The 13,815-nt window shown below is 44.6% G+C and overlaps 1 protein-coding gene across 1 annotated transcript in view; it reads right to left on the bottom strand.

Moving 5' to 3' along the window:
- The window catches only part of camkmt (calmodulin-lysine N-methyltransferase), a 51,191-nt gene that overhangs the window by 17,394 nt on the left and 19,982 nt on the right, over positions 1-13,815 (bottom strand). Inside the window, exon 3 of the mRNA XM_084142120.1 lies at positions 11,520-11,583. Coding sequence (XP_083998246.1) covers positions 11,520-11,583 — 64 coding nt within the window. The remainder of the gene's footprint in view (positions 1-11,519; positions 11,584-13,815) is intronic.

Raw genomic sequence — 13,815 nt, 5'->3', positions numbered from 1 at the left:
CAATGGGATTAAGGTCTGGGGAGTTTCCTGGCCATGGACCCAAAGGTTCGATGTTTTGTTCCCCGAGCCACTTAGTTATCACTGTTGCCTTATGGCAAGGTGCTCCATCATGCTGGAAAAAGGCATTGTTCGTCACCAAACTGTTCTTGGATGGTTGGGAGAAGTTGCTCTTGGAGGATGTGTTGGTACCATTCTTTATTCATGGCTGTGTTCTTAGGCAAAATTGTGAGTGAGCCCACTCCCTTGGCTGAGAAGCAACCCCACACATGAATGTTCTCAGGATGCTTTACTGTTGGCATGACACAGGACTGATGGTAGCGCTCACCTTGTCTTCTCCGGACAAGCTTTTTTACGGATGCCCCAAACAATCGGAAAGGGGATTAATCAGAGAAAATGACGTTACCCCAGTCCTCAGCAGTCCAATACCTGTACCTTTTGCAGAATATCAGTCTGTCCCTGATGTTTTTCCTGGAGAGAAGTGGCTTCCTCGCTGCCCTTCTTGACACCAGGCCATCCTCCAAAAGTCTTCGCCTCACTGTGCGTGCAGATGCACTCACACCTGCCTGATACCATTCCTGAGCAAGCTCTGCACTGGTGGTGCCCCGATCCCGCAGCTGAATCAACTTTAGGAGACGGTCCTGGCGCTTGCTGGACTTTCTTGGGCGCCCTGAAGCCTTCTTTGCAACAATTGAACCTCTCTCCTTGAAGTTCTTGATGATCCGATAAATGGTTGATTTAGGTGCAATCTTACTAGCAGCAATATCCTTGCCTGTGAAGCCCTTTTGCTGCAAAGCAATGATGACGGCACGTGTTTCCTTGCAGGTAACCATAGTTAATTTGACTCATTTCTCTCTGCCTCCTCCTTTCCACTCCTCTCCTCTTTTGACCTCACCCTCTCACCGTCCCCCCCTACTCACAAGGCAGGCAATACGCTTGACCTCATCTTTACTAGATGCTGTTCTTCTACTAATCTCACTGCAACTCCCCTCCATGTCTCCGATCACTACTTTGTATCCTTTTCTCTCTCGCTCTCCTCCAACACTACTCACTCTGCCCCTACACAGATGGTAATGCGCCGTCACAACGTTCGCTCTCTCTCTCCCGCTACTCTCTCCTCTTCCATCCTATCATCTCTTCCCTCTGCTCAATTCTTCTCCCTCCAATCTCCTGATTCTGCCTCCTCAACCCTCCTCTCCTCCCTTTCTGCATCCTTTGACTCTCTATGTCCCCTATCCTCCCGGCCGGCTCGGTCCTCCCCTCCAGCTCCGTGGCTTGATGACTCATCAACAGAACAGAGCTCCGGGCAGCTGAGCGGAAATGGAAGAAAACTAGACTCCCTGCGGACCTGGCATCTTTTCACTCCCTCCTCTCTACATTTTCTTCATCTGTTTCTGCTGCTAAGGCCACTTTCTACCACGCTAAATTCCAAGCATCTGCCTCTAACCCTAGGAAGCTCTTTGCCACATTCTCCTTGATACTGTGAACCATCAGATCCTCCTCTCCACCCTCTCCGAGCTGGGCATCTCCGGCGCGGCTCACTCTTGAATTGCGTCCTACCTGACCGGTCGCTCCTACCAAGTGGCGTGGCGAGAAGCTGTCTCCGCACCACGTGCTCTCACCACTGGTGTCCCCCAGGGCTCAGTTCTAGGCCCTCTCCTATTCTCGCTATACACCAAGTCACTTGGCTCTGTCATATCCTCACATGGCCTCTCCTATCATTGCTACGCTGACGACACACAACTAATCTTCTCCTTTCCCCCTTCTGATAACCAGGTGGCGAATCGCATCTCTGCATGTCTGGCAGACATATCAGTATGGATGACGGATCACCACCTCAAGCTGAACCTTGGCAAGACGGAGCTGCTCTTCCTCCCGGGGAAGGACTGCCTGTTCCATGATCTCGCCATCACGGTTGACAACTCCGTTGTGTCCTCCTCCCAGAGTGCGAAGAGCCTTGGCGTGACCCTGGACAACACCCTGTCGTTCTCCGCTAACATCAAGGCGGTGACCCGATCCTGTAGGTTCATGCTCTACAACATTCGGAGAGTACGACCCTGCCTTACACAGGAAGCGGCACAGGTCCTAATCCAGGCACTTGTCATCTCCCGTCTGGATTACTGCAACTCGCTGTTGGCTGGGCTCCCTGCCTGTGCCATTAAACCCCTACAACTCATCCAGAATGACGCAGCCCGTCTGGTGTTCAACCTTCCCAAGTTCTCTCACGTCACCCCCCTCCTCCGCACACTCCACTGGCTTCCAGTTGAAGCTCGCATCTGTTACAAGACCATGGTGCTTGCCTATGGAGCTGTGAGGGGAACGGCACCTCCGTACCTTCAGGCTCTGATCAGTCCCTACACCCAAACGAGGGCATTGCGTTCATCCACCTCTGGCCTGCTGGCTCCCCTTCCTCTGCGGAAGCATAGTTCCCGCTCAGCCCAGTCAAAACTGTTCGCTGCTCTGGCACCCCAATGGTGGAACAAGTTCCCTCACGACGCCAGGACAGCGGAGTCACTCACCACCTTCCGGAGACATTTGAAACCCCACCTCTTTAAGGAATACCTGGGATAGGATAAAGTAATCCTTCTACCCCTCCCTTACCCCAACTCCCCCCCCCCCACCCAAAACCCCCCCCCCCCAAAAAAAACCCAAAAAATAATATAAAAAAATATCACACACAAAAATAAAAAATAAAAAATAAAACAATCATTCCACATTGTAAAGTGGTTATCCCACTGGCTATAAGGTGAATGCACCAATTTGTAAGTCGCTCTGGATAAGAGCGTCTGCTAAATGACGTAAATGTAAATGTAAATGTTAACAGAGGAAGAACAATGATTTCAAGCACCACCCTCCTTGTAAAGCTTCCAGTCTGTTATTCTAACTCAATCAGCATGACAGAGTGATCTCTAGCCTTGTCCTCATCAACACTCTCACCTGTGTTAACGAGAGAATCACTGACATGATGTCAGCTGGTCCTTTTGTGGCAGGGCTGAAATGCAGTGGGAATGTTTTTTTGGGATTAAGTTCATTTTCATGGCAAATAGGGACAATTAATTGCAATTCATCTGATCACTTTTCATAACATTCTGGAGTATATGCAAATTGCCATCATAAAAACTGAGGCAGCAGACTTTGTGAAAAGTAATATTTGTGTCATTCTTTTGACCACGACTGTACAGCGCTCAGGACCTCAGACTGGGGCGAAGGTTCACCTTCCAACAGGACAACGACCCTAAGCACACAACGCAGGAGTGGCTTTGGGACAAGTCTCTGAATGTCCTTCAGTGGCACAACCAGAGCCCGGACTTGAACCCGATCAAACATCTCTGGAAAGACCTGATAATAGCTGTGCAGCGACGCTCCCATCCAACCTGACAGAGCTTTAGAGGATCTGCAGAGAAGAATGGGAGAAACTCCCCAAATACAGGTGTGCCAAGCTTGTAGCATCATACCCAAGAAGACTTGAGGCTGTAATCGCTGCCAAAGGTGCTTCAACAAAGTACTGAGTAAAGGGTCTGAATACTTATGTAAATGTGATATTGAAGTTTTTTTTTAAAGTTTCTTTAAAATTAGCAAACATTTCTAAAAACAATTTTTTTACTTTGTCATTATGGAGTATTGTGTGTAGAATAATGAGGAATAAAAACAATTTAATCCATTTTAGAATAAGTAAAATGTAACGTAACATAACAAAATGTGGAAAAAGTCAAGGGGTCTGAATACTTTCCGTAGGCACTGTTTGCATGTTTTGGAATATTTTTATTCAGTATTTTTATTTTTAAAAATTATTCTGTCATTTAGGTCATTATTGTGGAGTCACTACAATGTTGTTGATCCAGCCTCAGTTTTCTCACATCAGAGTCATTGAACTCACCAATGGCCTCAAGGTGACATCCCTAAGCAGTTTCCTTCCTGTTCTGCAGCTCAGTTCAGAAGGAGGACTGTGTCTTTTGTTGTGTCTGGGTGGTTTAATACATCATCCACAGCATAATTATTAACTTGACTATACTTAAAGAGATTTGTTATTGTTACCCATCTACCAATCACTGGCCTTCTTTATGAGGCTTTCGAAAAGCTCCCTGGCCTTTGTAGCTGAATATGTGCTTGAAATGTAATACTTGACTGAGGGATCTTACATATGTTGTATGTAGGGGGGACAGAGGAAGGGGTAGTCATTCAAAAAGCATGTCAACCCCTATTATTTCACACAGTCCATATAGTCCATATAATTTATTATGTGATTTGTTAAGCCCAATTTTACTTCTGAACTAATTTAGGCTTGCCTAAACAAAGGGGGTGAATACTTATGCAACAATTATATATCTTAGTTATTAAATTGTAGTGAATTTGTAAAAATTTGTAAAATTTTCTTTTCACTTTGACATTATGGAGTATTGTGTAGATCAATGGCAAAAAAGTATAATTAAATCGATTTCAATACCACTTTGTAATGCAACAAAAAGTTCAAAGGGGTGTAGACTTTCTATAGGCACTGTATCCTAATAGAGAGATTTTGTTTAACAAGTCATCTTTTTTTTCTCTCAAAAAGGTGGGGTCAAACTTATTGACACCCTAAAGATTCTTATAAATAAATGACTACATCAAGCTTGTGACTCTACAAACTTGTTGGATGTATTTGCAGATTACTTTGGTTGTATTTCAGATTATTTTGGCTCTGTATCTTGGATTTGAAATGATATAATGACTATGAGGTTAAAGTGCATTGAGGGTATTTTGATCCATATCAGGTGAAGCGTTTAGAAATTACTATTAATGTAGTCAAAAGTGTAGTATTTGGTCCCATATTCCTAGCACGCAATGACTACATCAAGCTTGTGACTCTACACATTTGTTGGATGCATTTGCTGTTTGTTCTAGTTGTGTTTCAGATCATTTTGTGTCCAATATAAATTAATGGTAATTAATGTGTTCTGTCATTTTGGAGTCACTTTAATTGTAAATAAGAATAGAATATGTTTCCAAACACTTATACTACATTAATTTGGATGCTACCATGATTATGGATAATCCTGAATGAATCGTGAATAATGATGAGTGAGAAAGTTACAGAGGGTCAAAGATCATACCCCCAAGACATGCTAACCTCTCACCATTACCAATAACAGGGGAAGTTAGCATGTCTTGGGAGTATGATATTTGACCCTCTATAACTTTCTCACTCATAATTACTCACGTTTCCTTCAGGATTATCCGTAATCAAGGTAATCATGGTACGAACTGCAAGTCACAAGCTTGATGTAGTCATTACCTGCTAGGAATATGAGACCAAATACTAAAAACCTTTGACTACTTTATTTACAGTGGGGAAAAAAGTATTTAGTCAGCCACCAATTGTGCAAGTTCTCCCACTTAAAAAGACGAGAGAGGCCTGTAATTTTCATCATAGGTACACGTCAACTATGACAGACAAATTGAAAAAAAAAAATCCAGAAAATCACATTGTAGGATTTTTTATGAATTTATTTGCAAATTATGGTGGAAAATAAGTATTTGGTCACCTACAAACAAGCAAGATTTCTGGCTCTCACAGACCTGTAACTTATTCTTTAAGAGGCTCCTCTGTCCTCCACTCGTTACCTGTATTAATGGCACCTGTTTGAACTTGTTATCAGTATAAAAGACACCCGTCCACAACCTCAAACAGTCACACTCCAAACTCCACTATGGCCAAGACCAAAGAGCTGTCAAAGGACACCAGAAACAAAATTGTAGACCTGCACCAGGCTGGGAAGACTGAATCTGCAATAGGTAAGCAGCTTGGTTTGAAGAAATCAACTGTGGGAGCAATTATTAGGAAATGGAAGACATACAAGACCACTGATAATCTCCCTCGATCTGGGGCTCCACGCAAGATCTCACCCCGTGGGGTCAAAATGATCACAAGAACGGTGAGCAAAAATCCCAGAACCACACGGGGGGACCTAGTGAATGACCTGCAGAGAGCTGGGACCAAAGTAACAAAGCCTACCATCAGTAACACACTACGCCGCCAGGGACTCAAATCCTGCAGTGCCAGACGTGTCCCCCTGCTTAAGCCAGTACATGTCCAGGCCCGTCTGAAGTTTGCTAGAGTGCATTTGGATGATCCAGAAGAGGATTGGGAGAATGACATATGTCATATGGTCAGATGAAACCAAAATAGAACTTGTCGTGTTTGGAGGACAAAGAATGCTGAGTTGCATCCAAAGAACACCATACCTACTGTGAAGCATGGGGGTGGAAACATCATGGTTTGGGGCTGTTTTTCTGCAAAGGGACCAGGACGACTGATCCGTGTAAAGGAAAGAATGAATGGGGCCATGTATCGTGTGATTTTGAGTGAAAACCTCCTTCCATCAGCAAGGGCATTGAAGATGAAACGTGGCTGGGTCTTTCAGCATGACAATGATCCCAAACACACCGCCCGGGCAACGAAGGAGTGGCTTCGTAAGAAGCATTTCAAGGTCCTGGAGTGGCCTAGCCAGTCTCCAGATCTCAACCCCATAGAAAATCTTTGGAGGGAGTTGAAAGTCCGTGTTGCCCAGCGACAGCCCCAAAACATCACTGCTCTGGAGGAGATCTGCATGGAGGAATGGGCCAAAATACCAGCAACAGTGTGTGAAGACCTTGTGAAGACTTACAGAAAATGTTTGACCTGTGTCATTGCCAACAAAGGGTATATAACAAAGTATTGAGAAACTTTAGTTATTGACCAAATACTTATTTTCCACCATAATTTGCAAATAAATTCATAAAAAATCCTACAATGTGATGTTTTGGATTTTTTTTCCTCATTTTGTCTGTCATAGTTGACGTGTACCTATGATGAAAATTACAGGCCTCTCTCATCTTTTTAAGTGGGAGAACTTGCACAATTGGTGGCTGACTAAATACTTTTTTCCCCCACTGTATAAGAATATTTAGGGGTGTCAATAATTTTGACTCCTACCTTTTTGAGAAAATGTGTTATTACTTGTTCAACAGAATCTCTTTCTCTGACCAATTGTATTAGTAAAAAGTAATATAATTTCCCAATTTCTTGGAGCACACAACATAGCTCAGTATTTGAATTATTTATTTTATACAGTCATTATTGCTCATCTTTAAGGGTGTCAATCATTTCGGACCCCACTGAATGTATATATTTATATGTACAAATTACAAAACATTAAGAACATCTTCCTAATATTGAGTTGCACCCCCTTTTGCCCTCAGAACAGCCTCAATTTGTCGAGGCATGGACTACAAGGTGTCGAAAGCGTTCCACAGGGATGTCGTTGGCTGGATGTCCTTTGGGTGGTGGACCATTCTTGATACACACGGGAAACTGTTGAGCGTGAAAAACCCAGCAGCATTGCAGTTCTTGACACACTCAAACCGGTGCACCTAGCACCTACTACCATACCCCGCTCAAAGGCAGTTAAATATTTTGTCTTGCCCAAACCCTCTGAATGGCACATACACAATCCATGTCTCAATTGTCTCAAGGCTTCAACATCCTTCTTTAACCTGTCTTTCATCTACACTGATTGATGTGGATTTAACAGGTGACATCAATAAGGGATCACAGCTTTCACCTGGATTCACCTGGTCAGTCTATGTCATGGAAAGAGCAGGTGTTCCTAATGTTTTGTACACTCTGATTGTTTAAAGCCAAACTCCCAAACTATTGCGGATGGTGAACCTGAACAATCAAAATAAAATCTATTGTAAGCCCTGTTCAACAGGTAGGCTATAGCCAGATGAGAGTTGTGTCTCCGGTAGCTTACTATTATTCCGGTAAAACACAATTTTCAACAGCGCATAGATAACAATAACCTAGCAGTCAAGTGATTCATCCACTGTTTCTCCATCTCACCATCTCTTTTTCTCCCTCTCGCAAAACACCAGTCTCAACGTCAACAGTGAAGAGGCGACTCCTGGATGCTCACCTTCTAGGCAGAGTTGCAAAGAAAAAGCCATATCTCAGACTGGCCAATAAAAATAAAAGATTAAGATGGGCAGTCTGAGATATGGCTTTTTCTTTGCAACTCTGCCTAGAAGGTCAGCATCCAGGAGTCGCCTCTTCACTGTTGACGTTGAGACTGGTGTTTTGCGGGTACTATTTAATGAAGCTGCCAGTTGAGGACCTGTGAGGCGCCTGTTTCTCAAACTAGACACTCTAATGTATTTGTCCTCTTGCTCAGTTGTGCACCGGGGCCTCCCACTCCTCTTTCTATTCTGGTTAGAGCCAGTTTGCGCTGTTCTGTGAAGGGAGTAGTACACAGCGTTGTACGAGATCTTCAGTTTCTTTGCAATTTCTTGCATGGAATAGCCTTCATTTCTCAGAACAAGAATAGACTGACGAGTTTCAGAATAAAGTTATTTGTTTCTGGCCATTTTGAGCCTGTAATCGAACCCACAATTGCTGATGCTCCAGATACACAACAAGTCTCAAGAAGGCCCGTTTTATTGCTTCTTTAATCAGCACAACATTTTTAAGCTGTGCTAACATAATTGCAAAAGTGTTTTCTAATGATCAATTAGCCTTTTAAAATGATAAATTTGGATTAACAACCACAACATGCCATTGGAACACAGGACTGATGGTTGCTGATAATGGGCCTCTGTACCCCTATGTAGATATTCCATTAAAAATCAGCCGTTTCCAGCTACAATAGCCATTTACAACATTAACAATGTCTACACTGTATTTCTGATCAATTTGATGTTATTTTAATGGACAGAAAAATTGCTTTTCTTTCGAAAACAAGGAAATTCCTAAGTGACCCCAAACTTTTAAACAGTAGTGTATGTGTATGTTTGGGTGTGTGTGTGTATGTGTATGTATGTGTGCGTGTTTGTGTGTGTGTGTATGGGGGTGTGTATATGTGTGTGTGTGTGTGGACCCAGTTATTTGTGTCCTGCCTCTCCTGTGGCCAGGCTGAACTCTGAGCTCTAACCACTCTGCTCTCCTGCTCTCCTCTCAGCCAGCCAGCCAGCCAACCCACCAGACAGTCAGCCAGCCAGCTAGCCCGCCAGCCAGTCAGCGAGTCAGCCCGCCAGCCAGTCAGCCAGCCAGTCAGTCAGCAAGCCAGTCAGTCAGTCAGCTAACCAGACAGTCAGCCAGCCAGTCAGTCAGCTAGCCAGCAAGTCAGCCAGTCAGCGAGTCAGCCCACCAGCCAGTCAGCCAGTTAGTCAGTCAGTCAGTCAGTCAGCTAGCCAGCCAGTCAGTCAGCCCACCAGCCAGCCAGTCAGCCATTCAGCTAGCCAGTCAATCAGTCAGTCAGTCAGCTAGCCAGCCAGTCAGTCAGCTAGCCAGCCAGTCAGTCAGCTATCCAGCCAGTCAGCTAGCCAGTCAATCAGTCAGTCAGTCAGCTAGCCAGCCAGTCAGTCAGCTAGCCAGCCAGTCAGTCAGCTAGCCAGTCAATCAGTCAGTCAGTCAGCTAGCCAGCCAGTCAGTCAGCTAGCCAGCCAGTCAGTCAGCTATCCAGCCAGTCAGCTAGCCAGTCAGTCAGCCAGTCAGTCAGCTAGCCAGCCAGCCAGTCAGTCAGTCAGCCAGTCACCCAGTGAGTGGCCATCTGTATTATTGTGATTCCATTCTATTTGATTTCTCCCAGGTATTATATTAGATAATAAACTAAAATATTAAAGCTCACCTAATCCAATCAATGGCTGAAACGCATCCACACTTTCTAGATGAACCAGTACAGCTAGCACAGCCAGACCACCAGCAGTAAGGGGATTAGCTCCAGGTTCAAAGTTTCTTTGAAATCCTTCGGCTTTAAATATTATTTCATATTTTTGATCATATTATTTGTTTTAATTAAATGGGAGGATGGGAAGGCACACAGCAGCACAAACAAAATAAACATAAAAAAACGAGAATAACAGGGAGATGAGCCTGTTTTGACAGCTGTTTTTTCATCTGTATGAGGAGTCAGAATCCCCCCCCCCCCTCCCACCCCCCAAAAAACATCAGCCCAACAAAAAAACAAAAAAACAATTCCACTGTAATGGGCTGATTAGGATGTGTGCGCTGGCCGGATGGGAATGGCACGCCTCCATGTTGGAAAAACAAATTAACATCATTAGTAGGAGAAATTAATTGTTTTGCCAATCTGTTGTGGAATCTGTTTAGGGCCAGTCTGGTGGTGGTACTGTGGTCTTAGGGTGAGATAGATTAAAGAGGGAAATTAGGTCTAAAGACTAATTTTGAGATAATCTCAATTATCCGCATTATAACTAGAGATAAACAAGGCATCAAAAGCCATGGCATTCAAATAAAGGAAGCGTAGTCAACATGTGGACAGTGGTCTTGTGGAAAAGAGGGCGAAAGTTCCAAACCAACGGTATATCAGGGTATAGAAGGATACAGGATAAGTGTAGAGAGTTGTGCTGAGTGAACCTGCTCTGGATGGCGTACATTAGACGTGTACATCTGGTAAACAGGCCATAGTACATGATTTACAGTGAACTTACAGGAGATTTAAGTATAGCATCACTCTAGAGGGGGACCTGGGTATCTATCTATACCCTCTGGACACCCAGGAAGGAAAGAGCGATAGAGGGAGGGTGAAGAAGAGGAGGAAAGAGATGGGGCAAGGGGTTCAAATTGTAGTGTTTTGGATCAGTACCACTTCCTCGTCTCTGAATGGATAACGAAGATCATGGACCCTCCACGGTCACCACGTCAGCACTTTCACCCCCCTCCTTTCCTCCTCCTCCCCTTTCACCCCCTCCTCCCCTCCTCCTCCCCTTTCACCCCCTCCTCCCCTCCTCTTCTCCCTTTCACCCCCTCCTCCTCCCCTTTCACCCCCCTCCTCCCCTTTCCACCCCCTCCTCCCCTTTCACCCCCTCCTCCCCTCCTCCTCCTCCTCCTCCCCTTTCACCCCCTCCTCCTCCTCCTCCTCCTCCTCCCCTTTCCACCCCTCCTCCCCTTTCACCCCCTCCTCCCTTCCTCCTCCTCCTCCTCCTCCCCTTTCCACCCCCTCCTCCCCTTTCACCCCCTCCTCCCCTCCTCATCCTCCTCCTCCCCTTTCACCCCCTCCTCCTCCTCCTCCCCTTTCACCTCCACCCCTTTCACCCCCTCCTCCTCCCCTTTCACCTCCACCTCCCCTCCTCCCCTTTCACCCCCCTCCTCCCCTCCTCCCCTTTCATCCCCTCCTCCCCTTTCACCCCCCTCCTTTCCTCCTCCTCCCCTTTCACCCCCTCCTCCCCTCCTCTTCTCCCTTCCAAAGCCAATACTTGAAATATCCCGGCAGATAAATAGAAATCACACATTATCTTTGAAGCCTTTTTTCCTTTACTTTGCCTCTCGCAGCGTGTCTCTTATCACCGGGGGCAAATATGAGAAGTTCCCCGCTTTATGATTAGGGGGAAAGCATTAAATAGATTATAGAACTCCATTCAAGTTGTACATAATAAGTACTAAAGTATTACATGATATTAATCCTGCCATTCCATTACTGTCTCAATCACTGGGTGAGGCCTAATTACGGGGGAGTCCGTTGCTGCAGAGTGAATTGAAACACACTTACGTCTGGTCGCAGTAATCTCCTTATTGCATCAACCAGGCTGCCTCTGTACTGGTCCAGAAACAAGCTGAGGAGGGTGGGAGAGAGGGGGGAGGGGTGGGGAGAAGGAGAGGGGAGGGGAGGGGTGGGGATGTGGAGGAGGGGAGGGAGGCAGGGAGGAGGGGGAGGAAGAGAAAGAAAGAGAATGTGAGAGAGAGAGATTATGCATTCCAGCGATAGTGGCTCAAGATAAACTAGCAGGCTATTTATTTTCCTTTGTTTACAAATAAATCCACAAACAGAAGAAAAACAATTTGCATGAGTAAAATTCATTTAAAAAAAATGTTATCCTCCCTTTATTTTCAGTATGCACAACATCGAAGTCTAAAACGTACACAGATATCATCATACATATAAGACACACACACAAACACACTTCAAAGCGATATAACATATCTTGATTTTTCAAAACAATGATTTGATCACAAATTATCTGTATTCATGTACAGTGAGCTTCAAAAGTATTGTTGTTTTGGCTCTGTACTTTGGATTTGAAATTAGGTTAAAGTGCAGACTGTCAGCTTTATTTTGAGGTTATTTTCATCCATATCAGGTGAACTGTTTAGAAATTACATCACTTTTTGTACATAGTCCCCCCATTCTAGGGGAGCAAAAGTATAGGAACAAATTAATTTATATGTGTATTAAAGTAGTCAAAAGTTAAGTATTTGGTCCAATATTCATAGCATGCAATGACTATATCAAGCTTGTGACTCTACAAATGTGTTGGATGCATTTGCTGTTTGTTTTGGTTGTGTTTCAGATTATTTTGTGCCCAATATAAATGAATGGTAAATAATGTAGTGTAATTTTGGGGTCACCTTTATTGTGGATCTGTAACTTTCTCACTCATCATTATTCACGATTCAGTCAGGACTATCCGTAATCATGGTAGCATCCACATGAATGTAGGCGTGTTTAGAAACATACAGGTGCATTCGGAAAGTACTCAGACCCCTTGACTTTTTCCAAATTTTGTTACGTTACAGCCTTATATATATATATGTTTTATTCCCCCTCATCAAGCTACACACAACACACCATATTGACAAAGCAAAAACATGTTTTTAGAAATTTTTGCTAATGTATTAAAAATAGAAACGGAAATATCACATTTACATTACTTTCTCAGATTATTCTCTGCAGATCCTCTCAAGCTCTGTCAGGTTGGATGGGGAGCGTCACTGCACAGCAGCTGTTTTCAGGTCTCTCCAGGGATGTTCGATCGGGTTCAAGTCCGGGCTCTGGCTGGGCCACTCAAGGACATTCAGAGACTTCAAAGCCACTCCTGCGTTGTCTTGGCTGTGTGCTTAGGGTCCTTGTCCTGTTGGAAGGTGAACCTTCACACCAGTCTGAGGCCTGAGCGCTCTGGAGCTGGTTTTCATCAAGGATCTCTCTGTACTTTGCTCTGTTCATCTTTCCCTCGATCCTGACTAGTCTCCCAGTTCCTGCTGCTGAAAAACAGCATGATGCTGCCACAACCATGCTTCACCGTAGGGATGGTGCCAGGTTTACTCCAGACGTGACACTTGGCATTCAGGCCAAAGAGTTCAACCTTGATTTCATCAGACCAGAGAATCTTGTTTCTCATGGTCTGAGAGTCCTTTAGGTAACTTTTGGCAAACTCCAAGTGGGCTGTCATGTGCCTTTTACTGAAGAGTGGCTTCCGTCTGGCCACTCTACCATAAAGGCCTGATTGGTGGAGTGCTGCAGAGATGGTTGTCCTTCTGAAAGGTTCTCCCTTCTCCACAGAGGAACTCTGGAGCTCTATCAGAGTGACAATCGGGTTCTTGGTCACCTCCCTGACCAAGGCCCTTCTCCCCCGATTGCTCAGTTTGGCCGGGTGGCGAGCTCTAGGAAGAGTCTTGGTGATTCCAAACTCCTTCCATTTAAGAATGATGGAGGCCACTGTGTTCTTAGGGATCTTCAATGCTGCAGAAATGTTCTGGTACCCTTCCCCAGATCTGTGCCTTGACACAATCCTATCTCGGAGCTCTACGGACAATTCCTTCGTCCTTATGGCTTGGTTTTTGCTCTGACATGCACTGTCAACTGTGGGACCTTATATAGACAGGTGTGTGCCTTTCCAAATCATGTCCAATCAATTACATTTACCACAGGTGGACTCCAATCAAGTTGTAGAAACATCTCAAGGATGATCAATGGAAACGGGATGCACCTGAGCTCAATTTTGAGTCTCATAGAAAAGGGTCTGAATACTTATGTAAATAATGTATTTCTGTTTTTTATTTTTAATACA

This window comes from Coregonus lavaretus (genome assembly GCF_964263955.1).
Source record: "Coregonus lavaretus genome assembly, chromosome: 25".
Lineage (NCBI taxonomy): Eukaryota > Metazoa > Chordata > Actinopteri > Salmoniformes > Salmonidae > Coregonus > Coregonus lavaretus.
This window is presented reverse-complemented; position numbering and strand designations above follow the sequence as displayed.